We start from the raw sequence: 26,745 nt of genomic DNA on the forward strand, positions 1-26,745 counted from the left end.
GAATGCACAAGGCAACTGTTAGGTGGATTCATAACTGGCTTAGTGATCGGACCCAAAGAGTGGTCGTAAATGGCTGCACATCCAGTTGGAAGAATGTCTCAAGTGGGGTACCACAGGACTCTGTCCTGGGCCCTGTATTGTTCAACATCTTTATCAACGATTTAGATGAAGGAATTGAGGGTAAACTGATTAAATTTGCTGATGACACAAAGCTAGGAGGGATAGCTAATACTAGAGAAGAGAGAGGATTCAAAAAGATATAAATAAACTGGAGCAGTGAGTAGCAACTAACAGAATGGTTTTTAACATGGAAAAATGCAAAGTACTACATCTGGGCAATAAAAATGAAAAAAGCATATACAGAATGGGGGGAATAGGGCTAAGCAGCAGCACATGTGAAAAAGATTTGGGTATACTAATAGATCACAGACTGAATATGAGTCAACAGTGTGATGCAGCAGCAAAAAAGGCAAATGCAATTCTAGGATGTATTAACAGAAGCATACAGTCTAGATCACGTGAAGTCATTATTGCCCTCTACTCCTCTTTGGTCAGACCTCATCTGGAATACTGTGTCCAGTTTTGGGCACCACATTTTAAAAAAGACATCAACAAACTGGAGCAAGTTCAGAAAAGAGCTACCAGAATGGTGACCGGTCTGCAAACCCTGTCTTATGAGGAAAGGTTGCATGATTTGGGAATGTTTAGCTTGCAAAAGAGAAGACTGAGAGGAGACTTAATAGCTGTCTACAAATATCTGAAGGGCTGTCACATTGTAGAAGGATCATCTTTATTCTCATTTGCACAAGGAAAGACTAGAAGCAATGGGATGAAACTGAATGGGAGGAGACACAGATTAGATATTAGAAAAAACTTTTTGACAGTTAAAGTGATCAATGAGTGGAACAGGCTGCCACGAGAAGTGGTGAGTTCTCCTTCAATGGAAGTCTTCAAACAGAGGCTGGACAGACATCTGTCTGGGATGATTTAGCGAATCCTGCTTTGAGCAAGGGGTTGGACCAGATGGCCGAGGAGGTCCCTTCCAACTCTACGATTCTATGATTCTATATATAGCTTTGTCGCCATAAAAGGAGGAGGGCTCAGACACATTTCTTGCACAGGGGCCCCAAGCGGTCAGTGTCCGCCCCTGTATCAGAGTTGAGAGAAATGTTGTCCCCCAAGCCTCCCCAGTACCTAAGCCATCCTCCTGCCCCTCCGAATCACCTTTCCAGAAAAAAGATGGAGGGCACATGACCAGTGCGCCCGTCGAGATCTGCTGGCCGGTACCCGGCAACAATATGGAATTTTTCCTATTGGTGCCTTTTGATCACTGTGATAGGGTCTTTAGTTAGATAAAAATTCTAAAAAAAAATATTTTTTTCCCATTCTTTACAGTTGGGGTTAGGTTTTGAGTTTTAGGGTTGTATTAGGCTTAGAGTTGGGGTTACAGTTGAAGTTTTTCAAAAGTAAAAAAAAATATGATAGCTAGTGATGAACACAAATACTCGTTACTCGGGTTTGCATCTGGTGCTCGGATATGCACAGAGTATCAGAGATCCCTGCATGTTTTTTTGGGGCGTTTAACAGCCGCAAAACATGTGCAGTGGGAACTTTAGCATGTCACTCAAGCATCCTAGGCAAACTGGAGTAGCCAGCACTTGCGCTCAAAACTAATGACAACGTATTCAATATTATGACCTAATGTTATCGAATTCTGTGTTGTACGTGTGGGTTCAAAATGCTCACTAAATTCCTGGATAAAATCCTTTAGGGGTGTGGTTTCCAAAATGGTATCACTTGTTGGGGGTTTCCTCTGTTTAGGCACATCAGGGGCTCTCCAAACGCCACATGGCGTGCGCTCTCAATTCCAGCAAATTTTGGGTTCAAAAAGTCAAATGACACTCCTTCCCTTCCGAGCCCTACCCTGCGCCCAAACAGTGGTTTTCCCCCACATATGAGGTATCGGAGTGCTCAGGAGAAATTGCACAACAAATTTTGGGGTCTATTTTCTCTTGATACCCTTGTAAAAATTAAAAAATGAGGTCTAACCAAATATTAACACTATCATGAAGTACAGTATGTCATGAAAAAAACAATCACAGAATCAGTGGGATCAATTGAAGCGTTCCGGAGTTATTACCTCATAAAATGACACTGGTCAGAATTGTAAAATTTGGCTTGGTCATTAAGTTCAGATTTGACTTCACTAAGGGACTAAAGCTATATTTACGTGTATATTGTGCATATTGTTTTTAATTCAATTAATACCATGTGCTTTTTTCCATTTTCATTGGTGCTCTCAGCACATAAATGTATCATGGGATTTCTTAGTCTCTAGAAGCTTTGACAAAGAACGCAGCAAGTGCTCAAAACGCGTTGCTCACAGTGATATAGAATTTATTTTTTACCAATTTTTCCAATAAAGATGATTGCAATTTTATGAATCTGGAACCCTCTTTTTCTATTTGTGTTGGCAGTTTACATTATTGCGCTTTTTATTTAGTGCCCGTTTATCGATGTTATTGCCACCTTACACTACCTGTATAATATTTAGTTATTATTATATTGCAACACAGATTTGTTAGGGAAGAACATACAGTAGCTCTATTTCGGGCTTATATGGTGACATTTAGATTTTTTTTATGACCATTATATGGGGCATATTCTTTTGCTTTCCTCTTATTGCTTGTCCATATGTCCATGGGATGGGTTAGTAGTATATGTTTATTGATATGTATTATAAGCTATTGACTTATCTATGCTATTGCTGCTCCATCCACCTATTTAACTCCCATCATTGTTGTATCGGCATAACTGCTGTTTTCATTATGGATAACCTGTGTTACAGTTGTGGCCAAAAGTATTGACACCTCTGCAATTTTGTCAGATAATACTCAGTTTCTTCCTGAAAATGATTGCAATCACAAATTCTTTGGTATTATCATCTTCATTTAATTTGTCTTAAATGAAAAAACACAAAAGAGAATGAAGCAAAAAGCAAAACATTGATCATTTCACACAAAACTCCAAAAATGGGCCAGACAAAAGTATTGGTACCCTCAGCCTAATACTTGGTTGCACAACCTTTAGCCAAAATAACTGCGACCAACCGCTTCCAGTAACCATCAATGAGTTTCTTACAATGCTCTGCTGGAATTTTAGACCATTCTTCTTTGGCAAACTGCTCCAGGTCCCTGATATTTGAAGGGTGCCTTCTCCAAACTGCCATTTTTAGATCTCTCCACAGGTGTTCTATGGGATTCAGGTCTGGACTCATTGCTGGCCACCTTAGAAGTCTCCAGTGCTTTCTCTCAAACCATTTTCTAGTGCTTTTTGAAGTGTGTTTTGGGTCATTGTCCTGCTGGAAGACCCATGACCTCTGAGGGAGACCAGCTTTCTCACACTGGGCCCTACATTATGCTGCAAAATTTGTTGGTAGTCTTCAGACTTCATAATGTCATGCACACGGTCAAGCAGTCCAGTGCCAGAGGCAACAAAGCAACCCCAAAACATCAGGGAACCTCCGCCATGTTTGACTTTAGGGACCGTGTTTTTTTCTTTGAATGCCTCTTTTTTCTCCTGTAAACTCTATGTTGATGTCTTTGCCTAAAAAGCTCTACTTTTGTCTCATCTGACCAGAGAACATTCTTCCAAAACGTTTTAGGCTTTTTCAGGTAAGTTTTGGCAAACCCCAGCCTGGCTTTTTTATGTCTCGGGGTAAGAAGTGGGGTCTTCCTGGGTCTCCTACCATACAGTCCCTTTTCATTGAGACGCCGACGGATAGTACGGGTTGATACTGTTGTACCCTCGGACTGCAGGGCAGCTTGAACTTGTTTGGATGTTAGTCGAGGTTCTTTATCCAACATCCGCACATTGCGTTGAAATCTCTTGTCAATTTTTCTTTTGCATCTACATCTAGGGAGGTTAACCACAGTGCCATGGGCTTTAAACTTCTTGATGACACTGCGCACGGTAGACACAGGAACATTCAGGTCTTTGGAGATGGACTTGTAGCCTTGAGATTGCTCATGCTTCCTCACAATTTGGTTTCTCAAGTCCTCAGACAGTTCTTTGGTCTTCTTTCTTTTCTCCATGCTCAATCTGGTACACACAAGGACACAGGTGGAGTCAACTTTTAATCCATAACCACAATGTCCAAAACCTAGTAAGAAGGGCACTTCACGCAATCATATAACACAAATCCCATGAAAAATAACATGGAACAAAGAAGAGGTCCCAATAATATTAAAAAATCATTTTATTCAAAATTATTTAAAATGACAAAAGCATAATGCCATATAGGGGACGCCGTAAACACTCAAAAAATCATCATGAGGAGAAAATACATGACCCAGACTAAAACATGTGTGAACCAATCGCATAACAATACATGTAAATTATCCAGATTTCATCCTATAAAAGACCATAGGTGATGTCCAAAATAGATAATATTCCAAAAATATTCCTCTCCAAAAAAGTGAGAAAAAGTCTCTCTGTGAACTAAGGCATAAATACTATAAGGCTGTGTGTAAATGACACAGACACCATGTAAAGCAAAAAAATCCTGATCAAGAAAGCGCCACAGTACACAGAGAAAATGATGTATAATTACCTCTATAGGAGAGTGTAGTCCAGCGTCCCCTCACCCCGACGCGCGTTTCGCCACCTGCTTCTTCCGAGGGCGTTTAATCCATGTCAACTGGCTGCAATTGTGATTTAGTTATTGCCAACACCTGTTAGGAGCCACAGGTAAGTTACATGTGCTGTTAATTACACAAATTAGAGAAGCATCACATGATTTTTCGAACAGTGCCAATACTTTTGTCCACCCTCTTTTTTATGTTTGGTGTGTAATTATATCCAATTTGGCTTTTGGACAATTCTTTTTGTGTTTTTTCATTTAAGACAACTTAAATGAAGATAATAATAACAAAGAATTTGTGTTTGCAATAATTTTCAGGAAGAAACTGAGTATTATCTGACAAAATTGCAGGGGTGTCAATACTTTTGGCCACAACTGTATATGTCACTGGATAGGGTTTACTATAGCTCTTATATGGGCTTGTCCAAAGCAATATTCATAGCCATTTAGGCTTTTTACATGTATTTAATTGTTTTTCTTGGCCTACATCTCAATAAATATACACTTTTATTAGGTGATCCCTTTGTTTGGCACACTTATTTTTCTTTGTTGTTTCAAATGTATTCATAACATTGCATACAGTTAAGTGTATATGTATACATACTGTGTGTGTGTGTATATACATATATTCCTCAGCATTGAAATTGCAACACCAAGAAGGAAATGTTATAATATTATGGAAATTACAGGATCAATAGATGTGTTAATAATATGCAAGTGACTTTCCAGATGTGCTCAATGGGACACAAGTTCGACGACTATGTAGTCCATGGCGGCATGTATAGGACCTCACAGTAGCACAAGCAATATGGGGCCTGATGTTGTGTTGAAAATTTCCACCTGCCCTATCATCTTGCAGGGCCGAAAAATTCCCCATATGTCGTGCTGCTGACCGGACTAAGGGAAAGCAGATTTACATTCTAAATCATTTTTTACCGCCAGGTTATTAATATCATATGATATCTACAGTGTATCCACATGAATATGCTTCCTTTATGAAATAGTAAGTGATCATAGGCAGGCAATAAGTTATAGCATGTGTGTATGAGCTGTTAGACAAAGCACTGTGTAATAAGTAGTTCATAAAATTATTTAATCATCAAAAATACTATTTTACTCCTATCTATAGATGGCAGACCATGTTCCTCAGGCCCATGCCAGAATGAAGGTGTGTGCGCAGACTCTATACGAAGTTACACCTGCACTTGCCCCGAAGGTTACACGGGAAAGAATTGCCAGTTTGGTAAGGACAGGAATCTACAACAATATACAATACAAAAACTGCGTAGCTTGCCAGTTTTAGAGTGATTTAATGGGAACCTGTCACATGAAAAACTGCTATCAATCTGCAGATATGTAGTTAGTCTGCAGCTTGATATGCTTTGAAGCTGCCTGGCTCCGGCACTGGGAGTGCTGCTGACAGGAAGTAACAAAGTTTATTCCTCCCGGTAGGGTTTGGGCTTCAGTCACCGGGGTGGTGCCTGTGTTGGCTCAGTCACCGTTCTGTGTATAGTGAGCAGTGACTGTAACCCCCCTGGCCCTCACTGATAACAGCTCAGCATTAGAGCTGGCTGTCAGTCAGTGCTGGGGGTATAGTGACAGCCGCCGCTCGCCATACATAAAGTGGTGACTGAAACCATGCCAGCGGCACCATCATAACTGAAACCTGGGAGAAAAAAAAATAATTTTCTTTCGGCAACGCGTGTCTCAGTTCCACTGCCAGACAGGTTCACAACGCTATTAACCTGCAGATTAACCCCATGTCTGCAGATAATAGCATTTTTTCATGTGACAAGCTCCCTTTATTTATGGCCAAGAAATTGAAAGTGTAGTATAAATATAGAGTTTAGCTTAGAAATCTACTGAAAAAGCTTAAAGGGGTATTCCCATTTTCAAGATCCTATGCCAATATGTAGTAGGTGCAATAATATTTTTAGCAAATACCTACAATTTGAAATGTATTATACTTTTTAAAATTTGCTAGGTCTATGGAGGAGGAGTGAGGAGCACTCAGACCAGCAAGAGACCGGGCATAGATAGATAGATCCTGCTGCAGCTTTAAAAAAAAATTGGATTGATTTGGCGCTGGGTTCACAGCTACCCATCCAAGTACTGCAGTATTTTGCCTTCCAAGCTGCTGCATGTGCTACAGAGAAAGAAAAGCAGGAATCCATTTGTCTCTGTGCACTGTGCTTGGAAGACATCTAGATCAGAAACAACTGTAAATTAGGGGACACTGGTGAAAAATGCACACCAGTCCTGTAGCCATAGTGCTTTATTTCTAATGTGTGCGCGCGCACGCATGCACACACACACACAACAGCTTATTCTGAACCTGTCAAAAGTAATTTATTTGCAGAAAAATTAGTACTTTGCAAGTAGTGTTTAATCATGTATGGCAGGCTTACTGAAGCAGTAGCCACTACTGTATTTAAGCCCTAATGAGAGTTACATCCTCATGTCTATCCAGTCTACAAAGTGGAAATTGCTACACTATTTCAATCTTTTCCTCACTCAGAAGAGAACAGTTACTAAAAGTGTTAAGAAGCTACTTATCCTGATTTTCTTTGAAGTCAACATGAACGCTTAGTTGAGCTGAGCATGCATCTTTATGGAAGACTCAGAGAGAATAGCAGTTGCAAGACAATTATTACTATGACATTGTACATTAATGACAGAGCCTCATTTTTCAAATCTGACATGCATAACTTTATGTGATAACCCTGGAAGGCTTCAACATATCCCATTGATGTTTTTGTCCATGACATGTTGCATTTCATGTTAGCTGTAATTATTGTCTGGTATGATTTGTGTTTATTGATGAAAATATCAAAAATGTGACAAAAAAATTAGAACATTTCACAATTTTAGAAATTCTGAATTTTTACGAGGGACTTGTGCAACAAAAATTATCCAAAAGTGTCACCATTTTAAAAACTGCACCCCTCAAAGTGCTCATAACCATACTCAAGAAGATTTTTTTAACCCTTAACAGGAGTTAATAATAAAATAATAATAAGTTTTATTTCTATAGCGCTGACATATTCCGCAGCACTTTACATTTCAGAGGGGACTTGTACAGACAATAGACATTACAGCATAACAATAATCACATAGAACATAACAGATGCCAAGAGGAATGAGGGCCCTGCTTGCAAGCTTACAATCCATGAGGAAAAAAAGAGACATGAAAGGTGGGTGGTAACAGTTGCCCTGATTGTATGGACCAGCCATAATGTTAAGTCTGTAACAGTACGGATGCAGAGGGCTAATGGATGCATAAAGCATGTGGGAACATAATGCGGGGAACCTGGTTATGGTAAAAAACTTTTGGCTGTGCCACATAGGGATAGATTAGGTTAATGTGTTAAGGCGGTAGGCCAGTCTGAATAAATGCGTTTTCAGGAGTTAGGCCGGGGTCACACTAAATGACGCAAAATACGGTCCGTAGATTACAGGCGTAATACGGATGAATGACGCCTAAATAGTGCTCCGTAGGTCATCCGTAAGCAAGGTGCGGTCGCGTATTTTGCGCATGTAAGAATCCGTATGTAATCCTTATGGCGTCCGTATGCTGAGATTTTCTCGCAGCCTTGCAAAATGGACATTTAACGGTTTTGAGGCCTGCTAACAATTTAAATCATTAGCCTGCACCCTATTTATTGCCTCAGGAACAGGTGGCTGCCTCCATTCTGTCCATTTGTGACCTTGCTTTCACGAGGTGTGTTGGTGTTCTTTGTGCAACATGGCAGAGGGTCTGAGTTTCAATACAACTGAGCAGATTCTCTTCAACTGGCTTTTGTCACGGCGCTTTGGGCAACCATACCCAGTGATAGTGGATCCGCGGAGGAGGAGACGCATGTGGGTACATCCACTTTTGAGGCAATGACTCACAAGAGGTCATTTTCACCGCCTCTATTCTTCTCTGCGGGAACATCCAGTGAAATTTTACCAATACTGTCGCATGAGCATTTCCACATTTGATCGACTCTTGGAGACAGTGCGCCCTGGGATAACCTTTCAGGACACAAGGATGCGCAAAGCGATATCTGCAGAGGAGCGACTTCTACTCACAATACGGTATGTACTACACAACCACATTCTCTATGTTCATAATGTGTGGGCTAAAGTATGTTTTTTTTGCCTTCTTTGACTAAGTTTATTGCCCTCATCTTACTCCAAATATGGTTCAACTTACACACCAGAATGTTAGGTCTAATATGTACTGCATATCACTTACTCATTGTGCAACCAAATATGTGTGTGTTATTCTATCTCAATTCCTACCAAGTTTGGTCGGCATGTAACTGATGTTTTTGGACTTTCTGCATTCTAAAATTATCCATTCCTGTTGTTCTTCAGCTTCCTGTCCACTGGCCTGTCTTATGCCGCCCTCCACCATGAGTTTCTCATTGGAAGATCAACCATTTCTGGCATAGTGAGGTCACTACATGTATAGAAATATGGACAAGACTCCATCAAGTCGTCATGCCCGAGCCCAGGATGGAAGACTGGCTGAGGATATCAAGGGACTTTGAGGAGGACTGCCAGTTTCCTAATTGTATTGGGGCCCTGGATGGCAAACATATACGGGTGCGTAAGCCGCCGAACTCTGGCTCCCAATTCTTCAATTATAAACAATACTTTTCTGTTGTATTGTTGGCTCTGGTAGACCCTCAATACAAGTTTATAATTGTTGACATTGGGGCCTATGGAAGGACGGGAGACTCTCGAGTCAATACATCCATAATGGCTCGGCGGCTACGCACCAACCAGTTGGATCTACCACCACCACGCCAGCTACCAGGCTCCACTGAAGAATCAGTCCCTTATGTCCTTGTGGCAGATGAGGCGTTTCAGTTATCGCGCAATGTCATGAGGCCATATCCCCGGTGCAACCTTGACCACAGGCGCAGAATTTTTAACTTGCTCCTATCACGTGCTAGGCGACTGGTGGAGTGTTCCTTTAGCATCCTTTGTGCCAAATGGCGGGTACTCCAGTCTGCCATTCAGTTGAGTGAACAAAATGTTAATGAAGTTGTGAAAGCCTGTGTGGTTCTTCATAACTTCACCAGGATACATGATTGTTCCTCCTCTGCTGGTGTTGTGCGTAGGCCGGACAATGTGCGCAGGGTGAGACCACCTATGAACCCTCAACGTAGACTGCTCTCTGGCCTCAAAGTGCGTGATATTTTCACTAATTACTTTATCTCACCTGAGGGGGCAACTTCTAGGCAAGAGCATGCTGTGTCTATGTTATAATTTGTTTCTTTAAGTGTGTCTAAATATATATAACTCAACCCCTTATGATTCTATGACTGTTTCATTGCATTGGTTAGCGTATGTTAGTATGTTGACAGGGTTTTTGAGAAATCACACAGAGACGTTAACTGTAGTAGACAACTTTTTAGTTTTGCCTTTTTGCTTTTTTTTTCTTAAACGCAAACATAATATTGCCATATGAAAAGTTTGGCAATGGGCAAAATTGCCCTTTTTGCATTATAAAACTTTTTTGAAAAGTAACATTATATAACATAACACAAGAAAACAATAGGCAATAACAACATTGCTGCATGAGAATATTTCAATACAAAGGAAAAAAAGAGGTGCTCTCCAGAACCAAAATTATTGCTAAAAGATAACACTCACATTTCTTCAGAATGTTTTCCAATCATATTAATATTCCACCATGACAGGCAAGGCTACCTCACGCCTTTCAGACAGATATTACGTATCTGTAGAACAGAGAATATTTAACCATGCTATACTGGTCAAGTGAAAGGATGAAAAAACAATACTCGCTTGTTAAGACATAGAGACAGCGTGATATTATGAAGTCTGGTCGCCTTGATTTGTTACTATAGATTGCTTGCAGAAAAGGTGATTACTTCACTAAGGCCAGCACACCTTTCCTAGGCATTAGCAAGTGAGTAGTGTATTTTCATCCTTTGACTTTACAGTATAGCGCGGTTAAATATTCTCTTTTGGACAGACATGTAATATCTGTCTGAAAGGCGTGAGGTAGCCTTGCCTGTCATGATGGATTATTAATATATTTGGAAAACATTGTGGAAAAATGTGAATGTTCAATTTTTTAACAAAGTTTGGTGATGGAGAACACCTGTTTTTTCCTTTGGATTTGTATTTGGAGCACCAGTGAAACTGCACTAGACATGTCCGGCCATCAGACTGATTGTGGCCACATAGTTATAAATTCTCATACGTAGGGGAAGGAGAACGTGGAAGAGCAGCCTGTGGTTGCTGCTGTACACTGTGCCCAACATCGCCCTGTGTGGGGCCATACTACTGATGCCCATGATGTGGGAATTGTCCTGCCTCCTGGGAATGTTGGGGGTACTTGCCAGAGTAATAATGGGGAGGGGCATCTTGTTGGCTGTGGTAGGCACGTGGCTCATACCCACCAATATAGCCATATCGTCCCCAACCAGGTTGGGACCAGCCTCCAACACTGGGTGGGAACAAGTGGCCATATTGGTGGGGTTGGCTAGAGACTGACATTTGTGGCTGCTGAATTGAAGGTTGGGTAGTGGGAGGAAGGGGGTGAGGTGTAGGCCCACGTATTTGAGGATCCTCAGATCCTGCTTGAGCTTGCATTTGTGGGGGGTGCCTAAGGCGCATGAGATTTCTTGGTGAAAGCTGCCACCTCTCAATATATTCAAATAATTCGTAGGGCGTATTGGGGTATGTGCAGGCATCAAGCAGGATCTGAAAGCATCCTCTAATACGGAGCCTGACCTCACGGGAAAGGGCACGGAGATAATTGGCCAGGCAGCGAGAGTATGCCTCCTCCCCATCATCAGTGTTTACTCTGGCTAAATAATTGAGGACCCCAGTGTCCAGATTAGTGCGGGTATCAGGGGCAGGTATTTGCCGTCTTCGGCTTCCTCGCCGGGATGTGGCAGCAGGCTGAGGGGAGCCCCGGATGTGGCCAGTTGGGCTGCTGCTGATATTGCCCTGATCCTCTGCTGTTGCTGATGCAGCAGCAGCACCAGATGGTCCTGGTGGTGGGCTTTGGGGCGCAGACAATGGAACATCCTGACTTGATTCCTCACCCCTGCTCCTAGTAGGGGGAGAAGATGGGCCAGCCACCTCTTCCCCTGCAGACCCAGGATCAATGATGGGGTCGGTTTCCGAGCCAGTGCCTCTGTCCGTAAGGTTGGACTGAGTTCTGTGAAGAAATAGAGCAGAGCCAAAAATAAATACATATTTTTGGCCCTGTAAAGTATCTGTGTAATGTGGTGTGAGGTATCTACTTACGGTCTCAGATCCAGAATTGAGGCAAGGAAGGAGAGCCGGTCGTAATATATATATTTGCGTTTCACGTAGCCAGCATCCCCACTCCTGGACCGCTGCTGGCGTTCCCGGCGGTATTGGTCCGGGATGCTTCGCCAGCGTCTCATCACATCATCCACTGCAATGTGACAGGAAATAATGTCAAATTCACATATTTGATAGGTCACATTTGCTACCAGTAGTCTAGGCATGGGGCCTTCTGGGGTGTGCTTTCTACCCATGGTGGCATATCTATAATTGAGCAGATATACAGGGTCTCTTTAGTTGATGTATCAAGTAGCTACACTTAATAATTTGTTTGTCTAGGAGGATGAGGAGCTTGTGGCCTAAACCGAAATTATGGCTGTGTGAAACCACGTGTCACATCCAAATCTAACGGCCTCATGAGGAAAAAAGTACAAGCACAGGAAGGGGGGTGCTGATTCTATATTCATTTTTTGTTGTGCTGTACTTTTACTCATTTTTTGCCTTGTACTTACGAATTTTCTGCTGCTCCTCACGTGGCCGATCACCAAAGTCATGGAACATCTGCCTACATATACGCCTCCATGACGCCTCCTTTCTTGCCCGGTTGGCATAATGGGCATCACGTTGGTCCCATAGTTCGGGACGCTCCTGCACCAGGACTATTAACATTTCCACATTAATGTAAGTGGACGCCATGATGCTGCTGTACTCCGTGGAGGCGTACTTTCTGGATGTCTGGAGCGCTTTTTGAGCTCATTTGCATGTCTAGGCTTCCTGATGATGGATTGGCCCATTTCCTGTCACCAGCCAAAAGACCTGCGTATTTCTCGCAGGTCACACGTGTGGTCCGTGTGTAATCCGTATTTTTTGCGCACCCATAGACTTGCATTGGCGTACTACGGCCGTAGTACGCTGACAATCGCAGCATGCTGCGATTGGCACGGACCGTAGAATACGGAAGAGAAATATACGGCTGGTGGAGGTACCCCATAGAGAATCATTGGTCCGTGTCTAATGCGTGCTTTTAGCGCCTCACACTCGTCCGTATTCCTCGCCAGTGTGACCCCGGCCTTAAAGCAATGTGAAAGGAGAAAATGGAAATTTGAATTTTTCTCACAAAAATGTTGAAAGTTTCAAAGTTGTTGAAATTTTGTATGCCTTTAAATCAGTTATGACACGCAAATAGTTAATAAATAACATTGCCCATATGTCTGCTTTACATCAGCATCATGTTTTAAACAATTTTATTTTTAGTTTATCAGTAATTTTTCATTTTTCCATCAAAATTTACAAAGCCTTTTTTTTAGGGACCACAGTACATTTCAAGTGACTTTGAGGGACCTATGTGCCAAAAAAATCCAAAAGTGACAACCATTTTAAAAACTGCTCCCCTCAAAGTACTCATAACCAAATTCAAGAAGTTTTTTTTTAACTCTTCATGGGAGTTAAAGCAATGGAGGAATGGAGCGCTATATCATAGTGCATATTTGTCTGGAATGGTTTGCGGGTGCCATGTTACAATGGCAAAACCTCTAAGGTGTCAGAAAAGCAGGACCCCCCCCCCATAAGTGACCTCACTTTACAAAGTACACCACTTAATAAAATCAGCTAGAGGTGCAGTGAGTATATTGACACCACATGTGTTTCACTACATTTTATACCATTGGGTGGTGAACAAAAAATATCTACATTTTTGCCACTGTAATGCTGCTTTATTCCCAGATTTTAAATCTTCACAAGGGGAAATAGGTAAAAATGACAGTATAATTTGTCACACAATTTCTCTTGAACGTAAAATACCCAAAGTGCAGCTGTAAAGTACTATTTGGTCACACGGCAAGACTCAGAAAGGAAGGATCGCTATTTGACTTTTGTAGCGCAGAGTTTCCTAGAATAGTTTGCAGATACATTTGCAGAACCCCTAAGGGTCAAAAAAAGCAGAAACCTCTCTCAATTGACCTCAATTTGGACATTATACCCCTCTGGGAAATCATCTACGGGTGTACTGAGGATTCTGACTCCATTGGTGTTTTCCAGAAACAAGCAGCAATGAATGTTGCAGAGTGAAAATGCAAATATAATATTGTAGTGCCAATATTGTACCCAGCTCATGCTTCTGGAGATACGCACCTCATAAATTAAGTGGGATATCCTTGCTACAATAATGCCAAACATGTGGATGCCTACTGTTGTTTAGGCACACTGTGGGGTTCCGAACCGAGGGGAGCATTTGGATTTGGGAGAGCAGATTTTGCTGGATTTCTTTTAGTGTGAGCCAAGTGTCTTTTCCAGAGCCTTTGTGCTACCAGTAATGTGGAAACTCCCTATATTTCTGTTAACTGATTATGAACCTGAGTGGGGGCTTGTTTTTTGTGGGTTGAGTAGAAGCTTTAATTGGTAGCATTTTGGGGTACAAAATATTTTGGAGCAGTTCACATTTATCCTCTGCTCTACAAAATATGTGATTAAAATGAAACCCCATAGGGGTTAATTTATTAATGAGGCAACAGAGTTACACTGGACTTCTGTTTGCAGTATCTGGCTTTTCAGAAGTGAACAAAACTGTGGCTGACTTTTATCCACACCTAAAAAGATGGGTAAAGCTGGATTATAGGCCAGACAGTGGCCCCAGAGCCTCCATCTGCCTCATTATAGGGAATCTTCCACCGGGGGTTGTCTGAATCACATATTTCAGATATTTACAAGGAAACCCCGGCGTAAGCACTCGGCGTAGAGCGCAGGATAAATGTGAGGTAAGCCTTACTGTGATCTTTGGGAGGCAGAATAAACAAATAAATAGCAAGTCATTCTTACGCCATTCCTCCTGCGGTACAAGCGATAAGACGGATTAATTCTTTACATCAGTGCGATTACGGCGACACCAGATTTATAGCTTTTTTATGTTTTGCTTCTATCACACACTAAAAAAATACTTTTTTTACAAAAAAAAAAAAAGTTGTTGCATTGACATGTTTTGAGAGCTATATATATTTTGTGGGATGAATTGGAGTTTTCATGGGTACCATTTTCATATTTTTTTATTCCAATTTTTGGGAGGTGAAATGAACAAAAACCAGCAATTCAGAAATTGTTTTTTTTTTTGCATCGCTGGATTGTGATGGCTATAGCTTTTTTTTTATTTTTCTGCTGATGGAGCAGTATTTGCAGGCTTGTTATTTGCAGGATGACATTTTCAGCTATAGCATTCTTATTTACACTAGTTTTTTCATCGCGTTTATTCCACTTTTTTTTCCGGAAGTATGATGTGCATGTTTATTGCCATGTTTATTTTGTTACGATGTTCACTGTAGGGGTTAAATAGTGTGAAAGTTTTACAAATTGGGTCGTTCTGAATGCCTCGATATGAAATGTGTACTTTATTTTTGTTTTTATATAAATGTGCATATTTATTGGTGTAATATTTTTGTTCTTTATTTTGTGGGTGTTTTTGCTTTCTTTAATAATTTTAGCAATTTTTTTCTCAACTTTTTTTTACTTTGTCAGTCTATGGGACTGCAATGCATTAGATATGTCAGATTACACCGCAATGCATTAGATCTGTCAGATTACACTGACAGAGCGCCTGTTGGATACTGTGTGAGGCTGGGTCTAACAGGCCATCATACAGGTGCTTCTCAAAAAATTAGAATATCACCAAAAAATTAATTTCAGTTCTTCAATACAAAAAGTGAAACTCATATTACATAGAGTCATTACAAACAGAGTGATCTATTTCAAATGTTTATTTCTGTTAATGTTGATGATTATGGCTTACAGCCAATGAAAAATTCATTATCTAACTAAATTAGAATAATTAACAAAAACTTCTAAAAAGTCTTCCTAAACGTTTAAAAAGGTCCCTTAGTCTGTTTCAGAAGGTTCCACAATCATGGGGAAGATTGCTGACTTGACCGATGTCCAGAAGGCAGTCATTGACACACTCCACAAGGATGGCAAGCCACAAAAGATCATTGCTAAAGACGCTGACTGTTCACAGAGTGCTTTATCCAAGCATATTAATGTTGAGTGCAAGGAAAAAGTGTCGTAGAAAAAGGGGCATAAGCAACCGGGTTAACCAGTCTTGAAATGATTGTTAAAAAAAAGGCCATTAAAAAATTTCAGGGGGGAGTTCACAAGGAGCTATTGCTTCAAGAGCCACCACACACAGACATATCCAGGACATGGGCTACAAGTGTCGCATTCCTTGTGTCAAGCCACTCATGACCAATAGGCAACGCCAGAAGCGTCTTACCTGGGCCAAGGAGAAAAAGAACTGGACTTTTGCTCAGCGGTGTAAGGTGTTGTTTTCACATGAAAGTAAATTTTGCATTTCATTTGGAAATCAAGGTCCCAGAGTCCGGGGGAAGAGTGGAGAGGCACACAATCCAAGCTCCTTGAGGTCTAGTGTAAAGTTTCCACAATCAGTGATGGTTTGGGGAGCCATGTCATCTGCTGGTGTAGGTCCACTGTGTTTTATCAAAACCAAAGTCAACGCAGCCATCTACCAGGAAATTTTACAGCACTTCATGCTTCCCTCTGCTGACAAGCTTTTTGGAGATGGAAATTTCATTCTCCAGCAGGACTTGGCACCTGTCCACACTGCCAAAAGTACCAATTCCTGGTTCAAAAACCACAGTATCACTGTGCTTGATTGGCCAGCAAACTCGCCTGACCTTAACCCCATAGAGAATCTATGGGGTATTGTCAAGAGGAAGATGAGATACACCAGACTCAACAATGTAGATGAGCTGAAGGCTGCTATTAAAGCAATCTGGGCTTCCATAACACCTCAGCAGTGCCACAGGCTGATTGCCTCCATGCCACACCGCACTGATGCAGTAATTGATGCAAAAGGAGCCCCGACCAAGTATTGAGTGCATTTACTGAACATACATTTCAGTAGGCGAACATTTCAGATTTTAGTATAATTTTTCAAGCTGGTGTTATAAAGTATTCTAATTTACTGAGATAATGACTTTATGGCTTACAACCAATGAAAACCCAAATCATCAACATTAGCATAAATAAACACTTGAAATACATCACTCTGTTTGTAATGACTCTATATATGATTTTCACTTTTTGTATTGAAGAACTGAAATTAACTTTTTGATGATATTCTAATTTTGTGAGAAGCACCTGTACTTGGCACACCAGGAAGTAATTGTTTGACCTCCAGGTGAAAGGACAACCTTGGCTCCGTGATTTCATCGCAGGGGTTCATCTAAATGCCGCGATCACTATCAATCTTGGCATCTGGAGGGTTACTCAGCCAGGGGTGCTGCAGGCACCAGCCCTGGCTGTTATTGCAGTAGCTCAGCTGTCAGCTAAGCCGAGCTTACGACAGTGATTGTGCAGGGAAGTCCTGCTGTTTCAGATGGACTGACTGATCACAGTGATCAGAGTGCGGGGACAACTGTAATTGGTCCCCATATCTCTCATATCTCTAGCTGTGCCGGTCAGCAGTTTTCACACAGTGACAGTTTAAACCCATGACTGGTACAGCACGTCATGATCTGGGAACGGACATCCGCTCATGACGTACCATACTAGTCATGCAGCATTAATGGCTTAAAGAGAAACCTTAGTTTTGATATTTATTTAATAAATGAGTAGTACACAGAAAAATAAGCAACTTTGTAGTATATTTTATCAGGGAAATCTGCTTCTTTCACCTCCTGGATTGCGCTATCACTCTCAATTCATGTGTTAAATCTGTATTCAGTGAAGACAGATTTTCCTAATACTAAGATAGGAGATGGCGGTTGGCGCTTTAAATATTCTACGGAGAGGTAAGGAAGGAGAAGCTAGAGGCAGACATAGACATTCTGCTCCACGTTCACCCAACACGGCAGTAACAATCTTCTATAGAATGTTCTAATCCATCTCCTATCTCAGTAATTTAACAATCTGTCTTCACCGAATACACATTTTACCTGTGAATTGAGATTTTTTAGATTGAATGACCAGTCTCGGAAGAGAAAGCAGCAGATTTAGCTAATAAGATATATTGCCAAGTTTTTTAAATTCATGTTTACTAAAGATTTATGAAAAAAAAAAAATAAAACCATTGTTACTTTTAAACAGTATTTATGTAAAAGTGGACCAGAATACACTGAGAAGGGAAGGATATTACATCGAGTCCACAGTATTCATGAGCGAAGCCTGTCCACAATCACTGGCCCCTTTTTGCAGGGTCTGGCAAGGAAAGCACTTCTCTCATTACATACATATTGCAGGCTCAAACCATATGTCCAGTCTAATCATTTCCACCTTAGCTGTTTTTATCGTCAATTACGGTATGTGTTTTCGCAGCGGTAAATGAATGCCACCCCGATGCAGAAGATGGATGCCAGCACTTCTGTGAACCTACTTATGGCCCTGGACCTCCTATTTGTTCCTGTGCATCTGGCTACAGGCTTGGTGAAGATGAAAAGTCATGTCATCCCACAGGCAAGTGAGAATAATGCTGAAAATAAGATATTAGTATTAGTGATGAGTGAACGTGCTTGGATAAGGTGTTATTTGAGCATGCTTGGGAGCTGAGTGTCTTCGGCATGCTCAAATAATATGTTCCAGTCCCCGTGACTGCATGCATTGCAGCTGTTGAACAGCTGTGAGACATGGGACTCGAACATATATTAGTATTCAAGCACACCGAAGACACTCAGAACCTGAGCACGTTCGCTCATCACTAATTAGTAACAATACCTAGTGTATGTGTAAAAAAAAAAAAAAAGATTAAAATCAGTACAGTGACCAGGGATTAGGGTCACCTGGACACATATCTCATAACTTCCTTTTTTTGACACTCAACTACTATCTGCCAGTGAACAGATGAATATCTATTTAGAAAGCCTTACAACCTAGTGCAATGGAAAGTCATTGGAATTGTGTTTCGCTCTTGTTTTGTGCCTCTCTTGACAGATCCCTATGCTTGTGGACAATTGGTAAATGATGAGAAAACGATATTGCCAGGTATCCAGAACAACATCACCAATCCTTTACCCTGGCAGGTAAAGCTTAAAAGTAGCACTCCGGGTTTTTTCTTTAAAATCTACCAATAGTCCCCATTTAATATAATTCAGCTAAAATTATTTCATGTAGTTGTTCTTATTAGGGATGGGCGAACCCAAACAGTAAAGTTTGGTGTCCATACCGAACAACTACTGTTCGGGCACGACATCGAACACTGACTTCACCATGAAGTCCGTGTTACTGTTGGGGTTCAGCTGCCAACGCCGGGTGTTTGTCATGCTGTCATGTGCATGATAGCGCGGCAAACACTGCTTCTGATCGGCGGTGAAATCATCCCTGCCGGTCAGAGAGCCGCGGTTCCCACAATGTCAAAAGACAGAATGAGGGCTCAGCTGTGATCGGAGGTATAAAGTTTACCTCCGGTCACTGGTGTCAGCTGAAGGGACTATTGCTCCCATCATCCGACACCTGCTGTCGCTAATAACAGCGAAAGCAGGAACAGCTGATGGGTGTATTCATTAGCCGCTCCTGCACTGTAAATAATTAAAAAAAAAAACCTAGCGTGGATTCCCCTGTATTTTTCATAACCAGCCAGAACTCACTGCTGGGGGATGCAACCCTCAGCTGTCGGCTTCAGTAAGGCTGGTTATCAAGAATAGAGGGGTCCCCATGCCGTATTTTTTAATTATTGAAATAAACAAAACGGAGTGGGGTCCCCCCCATTTTTGACAACCAGCCTTGCCAAAGCAGAATTTTTGACAACCAGCCTTGCTAAAGCAGAGAGCTGAAGGCTGATATTCTCAGGCTGGTAAGGGGCCATGGATATTGCCCCCAGCCTAAAAATAGCAGCCCGCAGGTGCCCATAACAGGCACATCTATTAGATGCGCCAATTCTGGTGCTTTGCCTGGCTCTTCCCACTTGCCCTGTAGCAGGAACGCAGCCTCAGTGACCGGAGGTAACCTCTATGACGTCACTGCTAGTCACTGAGACTGCGCTCGCAGCAGCTCATTCATCAGTGGTTTTCAGCTTGGACGGTTGCATCTTGGCACAGTCCATGTTGAAAACTGTTTATCCCCCAGACATGGATTAAGGCATGGGACAGAACGACTGTAAGGTGAGGAATATTGTTGTTTTCTATTTTTGTTTTATTACAGGAGATAAGGGATTCAGTGGAACTAGGCATTAGGTGAGTATAACTGTTTGTTATTTTTAAATGTATGTTTATTTACCATACAACTATAGGATTAGTAATGGATAGGTGTCTTAATGACACTTCTTCATTACTATGCCGTGGGCTTGATGTCACCTGACAAAACAAAACAAATATTAACCCCACTTGCCACCGCTACAGGGCAAGTGGGAAGAGCTGGGCAAAACGCCAGAATTGGTGCATCTAATAGATGTGCCTTGACTGGGCGGCTGCGGTCTGCTATTTTTAGGCTGGACGAGGGCAATATCCATGGCCTCTTACCAGCCTGAAAATACCAGCCCCCAGCTGTCTGATTTGGCAAGGCTGGTTGTCAAAAATGGGGGTGACCCCACGCTGTTTTTTTCTAAAATTATTTAAATAATTGAAAAATACAGTGTGGGGACCCCTCTATTCTTGATAACCAGCCTTGCTGAAGCTGACAGCTGAAGTTTGCAGTCCCCAGCTGTGTTTTGCCTGACTGGTAATCAAAAATACAGGGGAATCCAAGCAATTTGTTTTCCCAAATTATTTATTTACAGAGCAGGAACTGGCTAATGAATACACCCATCAGCCGCTCCTGCTCTCGCTGTTATTAGCGGCAGCAGGCATCGGATGATGGGAGCAGTAGTCACATCATCTGACACCAGTGATCGGAGGTAACCTTTATACCTCCGATCACAGATGAGCGCTCACACGGTCTTTTAACAGTGTGGGAACCGAGGCTCTCTGATCAGCGGGGATGATTTCACTGCCAATCAGAAGCAGTGTTTGCCGCGTTGTCATGCACAAGACAGTATGGCAAACACTGGATTTTGGGCCCCCATTCAAGTGAATGGGGTTCGGGTACTATTCTGGTACCCCAATTTTTGGCAACTGTTCGGCCGAACCCGAACATCCAGGTTTCCGCCCATATCTAGTTCTTATTTGAAATGTACAGGTAATTAGTATACTTTTCATCAGCTAGTTCATGTGATCAAATGGTCAACGCTTAAAATATAAATGACTTTATGTTCCCTTTAGAAGGCCACATTTTTAAATTACCAGAACTTACTGTGGAATGAAGGGGGAAAAGAAACTTCTATCACAATTAAATAGGGATTTTTGTGTACTCACCGTAAAATCCTTTTCTCCAAGCCAATCATTGGGGGACACAGAGACCGTGGGTGTTATGCTGCTGGCCACTAGGAGGACACTAAGTAAAACCAGAAAAAAAGTTAGCTCCTTCCCTGCAGTATACACCCTCTCGCTGGCTGAGATTCTCCAGTTCGGTGAAAAAAGCAGTAGGAGCATAAACAGTTAACAATAACCATAATAATATCAACGCCTAAGAATGCTACAGTGTGCCAATAGGCTAAAAAGAGTGGGTGCTGCGTCCCCCAATGATTGGCTCGGAGAAAAGGAGCCAAAAATCCCTATTTCTCCTATGCCTCATTGGGGGACACAGAGACCGTGGGATGTCCTAAAGCAGTCCCTGGGTGGGGAGCATACATATGCTAATACCCCATGTACCACTGAGTGAACACTGTGGTACTGCCGATTGCAGGCAGCGTCTGCCGACAGCTGCATCCTCAGAAGCCTGAGAATGAATTAGGCAATGTTTGTAAAGGTACGCAAGCTGGACCAAGTCGCAGCCTTGCGGAGAGGCCTGAGAATGAATTTGGTAACTAACTTTTTGTAAAAGTATGCAGACTGGACGAAGTCGCAGCCTTGCAGACCTGTTCTGCCGAGGCCTGGTGCCGAAAGATCGAAGAGGCGCTCACTGACCGGGTAGAGCGCGCCTTAATCCCCGCTGGGACAGGCGCGTTCCTGATTCGGTAGGATACCTGAATCGCCAAGCGAATCAACCTGGCTAGACCCTTCCTATGCCCGTCTGGAAGTATGAACAGGGCATCTGACTTGTGGAAAGGAGCCATCCGCGAGATGTACCGTCTCAGCACCCTAACCACATCCAGGGTGTGGAGGGCCTTCTCAATGCGATGGACTGGCGCCGGAACAAAGGGAAGGCACAACAATTTCCCCGTTGAGATGGCAAGAGAGGACCTTGTCCAGGAAGGACGGGAGCGTCCCGAGAACTACCTTTTCCTGATGAAAATTCAGAAACGGAGAACGGCAGGAAAGGGCTGCCAATTCCGAAACTCGTCTGATTGACGTAGTTGCCACTAGAGAGACCACCTTCCAAGAGAGGACGGTCAGTGACACATCCTGCAGCAGTTCGAAAAGGAACCTCTTGAAAGTCCCCGAGAACCGGGTTAAGGCCCCATGAGTCAAATGGTCTTCTATAAGGAGACACCACATGGGAAACTCCCTGAATGAATGTCTTGAGCTGAAGCTTGGTGGCAATTTGTATTGGAAAAGCACTGACAAGGCCGAAATTTTGACGTTGAGTGAGCTAAGCGCAAGGCCTGATATTAATCCGGATTGAAGGAATTCCAATATGGCCAGAATGGAAAATACCGGAGGTGATCGACCATGAACATTGCACCACAAAAAAACATGCGCATGGACACAGGCATGGACACAGGCTTCCTGGTACTAATCATGGTGGAAATCACGTTGTGAGGGAAACCAGCCTGAGCTAAAAACCAGGATTCAACGGCCACGCCGTCAAAGACAGGACCCCGGAGTTCTGGTGGTAAATCGGGCCCTGCGAGAGTAGATCCATATGATATGAAAGTCGCCAGGAGACGTCGGCGACTAGTTGTACTAGTTCTGCATACCATGCTCGCTGCGGCCAGTCTGGTGCGACTAGGATCACTGGCACTACCTCCGCTCTGATCCTCTTGATGACCCTCAGAAACAAGAGAAGAGGGGGGGGATGTACAGGAGCCGGAACTGCCCCAAAAACCTGACGGTTGATATACGCTACAGCCGTGGCGTTGTCGGATTGAGACCTGATGGGGAGATCTGCAAAGAGATGGTGGAAACTCCTTAGAGCTAATCTGATTGTTCTTATCTCCCAAAGTTAATGGGGAGACGTGACTCTCGGGTTGACCAATGACCTTGTGCCGTGAGGTGACGAGGGACCGCAACCCAACTGAGGAGACTTGCGTCGGAGGTTACCACCAACCATCTTACTGTGGGTAAAGACCTCCCTTGATTCAGGGAGGACCTCGGTGTCTACTCCCTGAGGGCTTGCCTGTCCCGCAGGGACGGAGGAATCAGACGGTCCAGGGAGAACGGGTTCTTGTCCCAAGCTAACAGCAATGCATGATGTAAGGGATGGAGGTGGAACTGTGCAAATGGAACTGCTTCCATCGCTGCCACCATCCTTCCGAGAATGCTCATGCTGAAACGAATGGAGAAACTGGTTGAGAAAGAGGCCGCTCTGCTTTTTGTAAGGCTTGGGTCTCTCCTGGAGGGAGAGTGGTGAATCCGCAGGAATCATAGAATCATAGAAGTGAGAGCCGGTCCTGGGAGAGACTTTTCGCAGTCTATCTTCCGCCCTAGGCGGGAAAGAGTATTTACTGTTATCCACAGATTCCTTGTAGACTGGATGGGACGGACCCTTGATGAGCAGGTCGTCCAGATACGGTAACAGTACCACTCCCCGATGGTGGAGAATGGGCATGACAGCCGCCATGACCTTGGTAAAGACCCTGGGAGCGGTGGCGAGTCTGAAGGGCAAGGCCACGAACTGGAAGTGTTGCTTGTGAGTTGCAAAACGCAGGAGCTACTGGAGGGACGGGCAGATCGGAATGTGAAGGCAAGCGTTCTTGACGTCGATGGATGCTAGGAACTGTCCCTTTTCCATGGGAGCGACAACTGAACGGAGAGTTTCCATTTGGAATCGCCGTACCGTGACAAGGTGATTAACAATTGAGATCCAGAGATGGGTGGCATGGACCCGTCCTCTTTTAGTACCACAAAAGGACTAAATAAAATCTCCTGAACCCTTCGTGAAGGGGGACCGGAATGATGACTCCATCCCTTGGAAGAGCATGAACAGCCCGAAGGAAGGCTCTCGTCTTTCTCTTGGAGGAAGAGGAAAGGAAAACTCAAGTTGGAGGGGGGGGAAGAAATTGTATATTATATCCGAATACCAGCTTCCTGACCCATTTGTTGTCATTAGGTAGATCTATGAGATCTGGTTCCCCTAGATCCAAAAGCCCTAGGCCTGGGTTTCCAAGAACGATTAGATCTGTATGAGATCTGGGAGCCTCTGTCTCCGCGTGGGGACAGACCTGATCCGAAAGGGAAGGTAGAGGAGGACCAACTGGAATTGTTGCGAGAAAATCGAAACACGTCGGCTGTTGGAGCGATAACGGCCGAACAGCCCTTTGTTGAGGAAGGAATTTACTTGTCTTCTCCCCCGGTATTATCAGAAATGAGCTGGTCCAGTCTCTCTCCAAAAAGATGACCCGCTTGAAGAGGGGGGAGAAGTCAACAAACTCTTAGATGTGGCATCCGCCCACCAGCCGCGGAGCCCTGGGGCTCTTCTAATGGAGATCGCATTAGCGGCAGTATGAGCCGCGCAATTGGCGGCCTGAAAAGAAGCGTCTACTACAAAGTTCGCTGCGTGAATCATCTAGCTGGCGACAGAGGTTGTCTCCGGAGGAAGATTGGTGCCCTGGAAGGCAGTAATCAGGACTTCTGCCCAAGCGGCCATGCCTTAGTGACCTAAACTACGGCGAAGGATGGAACAAACGCCGCTCCTGAAGCTTCCAAAAAATTGAACGGGCAAGGTAGTCAATTTGATGATCGGAGGGGTTTCTGATCGAGAAACCCTCAGAAACAGATAGGAGCGTTGTGGAAGCAAGACGCGGTACAGGAGGGTCAACCGGAGGGATCTGTAATTGATCATTAGGTCTGGATCAAAAGGGTATTTAGCCAGAGTAAACTTTTGCCCAGTGAACCACTTATGGCTGATGCCTATGATACTGGACAGCTGGTAAATAACCAGCGCACACGCTTATTCCTTAAATGAGGAGTGCTGGAGCGGGAATATTTTCCTCATTCAACCTCAGAATCCTGTTGACTGATTATATGAGAATCAAGCGACTCTTGATCAGTTGGGGGATTCTGAGGGGCTGATGTGACAGATACAAAATCAGAGTTATGCTCGCTGTGAACCTCAGGAGAGGGCGAGCGAGAGACAGGAGTCGCTGATGCTGAGGTTCGAATGCGACTAGAGGACGCGCCATGAGCTCACTTTGGCAGACAGTCCTCCCGGAGGGGGAATATAGCCTTGGTCAGAGGCTCCACCGACCGTAACAGGGGCGCAGCCCACTCGAGGGTTCCAGACGCAGGAGGCCCGTCAGCAGGGACTGCGAGGGGCGTTGGAGCACAGGCCGGGGCACGGTTCGGGCACAGGCCGGGTCCGTGCATAACGGATTAGCTTGAGCACTGGAGAGTCATGCTCGCTGTGGTAAGGCCGACTTGCAGGTAGTACACACGGTAGAAAAAGCGCAGTGTGCTTCTTAGCGGCCCGTTTAGCCTCCTGTGAGGCATAGCGCTCCAGAAAGGGTTAACGGCAGAGTCTGACTGCAGCTGCAGGGAATGTGCTGGGAAGGGGTTAAGCTTTAATCTGAGGGCAGATGCAGCTTACCCACGGTCCTGTGTCATGTCCCCCGGGAGGAAAACAGTGGCCCTGTGGCGTCACCCGGAATTCGGCTGCTCCTGAAAGGGTTAACTGCAGAACAGGTAACAGACATGGCCCCCGAGATTAGAATTGCGCGTCTCGTTTGGAATGAGAGGTGACGGGAGGGGGCGGTGACGATAGCACGGGTGGCGCTATTCAAATTGCGGCCTAGTAGGCCGGAAAAGCCGGGGACTAAATTTTTGGCCTACCCACGGTAAGCGCCGGGTGGGGCCGCGACCGGGCGCCAGTGTAGCGCCGCTGACGCTAAGTCAGCGCTTCTCCCGGGGACAAGGACCCGACCCCATACCTCCACTCCTGTGCTCAGTCAGGTCGTCGCTGTCCAGGGTCTTTCAGTGTCATCCTCCAGGTGATGTAGCAGAGCTGGAGGTTTTACCGGGGGGGTATTGCTCAATCGATCCACCCTCTGGGTAGGGGGACGGAGAGCTCAGGGGCTGATTCAGGGCATCCGAAAAAGCGCTGTTCAGGTTTACTCCATGCACTCCTGTGCTACGTCCTGTTGCTCTTGCCCTCGTATCTGTGGAGTACCGACCATAAGGGAACCAGGGCTGTGGAGTCGGTAAGCCAAACCTGCAACTCCGACTCCTCAATTTCTCTTACACCGACTCCGACTCCAACTCCGACTCCACGACTCCGACTCCCACACATATTGCTTATATTTAAGTGAAAAATTTATTGTAGTACAATGTGAACCTCAGACATTTAATCATTTTTATGATCCCATAATCAAGATATTTAGATAGAACAGAATATATATTGGTGTACTACCCAGTTTTCATTCTTTTTGGTACAGATACGATATGGATAGACAGATATGGATAAATGGATAGATAGAGCAGATTTCTAATCTGCTTTTGCTATTGAAAACATTATCTATGAGCTCAAAAACCTTTCAGGTGATGCGGTTTTTTAAAAAGATGATCAGCTTTTGCAGCTTAAAAACGTATCCTCAAAAAACACAGGAAAAACGCTGTGTGTGAATGTAGCCTTAGATCAGGAATAGAACAGCCATTTATAGGACATTTCATAACTTTCCCAAATTCCTATGAAAAAATATT

The 26,745-nt window shown here is 43.6% G+C and overlaps 2 protein-coding genes across 2 annotated transcripts in view; one reads left to right on the forward strand and one right to left on the reverse strand.

The window, feature by feature from the left end:
• PROZ (protein Z, vitamin K dependent plasma glycoprotein) overlaps nucleotides 1-26,745 on the forward strand; it is a 68,739-nt gene that overhangs the window by 40,485 nt on the left and 1,509 nt on the right. Inside the window, exons 4-6 of the mRNA XM_073556860.1 lie at nucleotides 5,772-5,885; nucleotides 18,239-18,376; nucleotides 18,851-18,939. Of these exons, the coding sequence (XP_073412961.1) occupies nucleotides 5,772-5,885; nucleotides 18,239-18,376; nucleotides 18,851-18,939 (341 nt within the window). The remainder of the gene's footprint in view (nucleotides 1-5,771; nucleotides 5,886-18,238; nucleotides 18,377-18,850; nucleotides 18,940-26,745) is intronic.
• On the reverse strand, nucleotides 10,668-15,606 carry LOC141060566 (uncharacterized). The gene is made up of 2 exons (XM_073556861.1): nucleotides 11,921-15,606; nucleotides 10,668-11,831 (listed from the first exon to the last, which is right to left on the reverse strand). The coding sequence occupies exons 1-2, from the start codon at nucleotides 12,175-12,177 to the stop codon at nucleotides 10,946-10,948; spliced, it is 1,143 nt and encodes a 380-aa protein (XP_073412962.1). The 5' UTR covers nucleotides 12,178-15,606; the 3' UTR covers nucleotides 10,668-10,945.

This window comes from Dendrobates tinctorius, unplaced genomic scaffold (assembly GCF_039654945.1).
Source record: "Dendrobates tinctorius isolate UK_male_01 unplaced genomic scaffold, ASM3965494v1 ptg000240l, whole genome shotgun sequence".
NCBI lineage: Eukaryota > Metazoa > Chordata > Amphibia > Anura > Dendrobatidae > Dendrobates > Dendrobates tinctorius.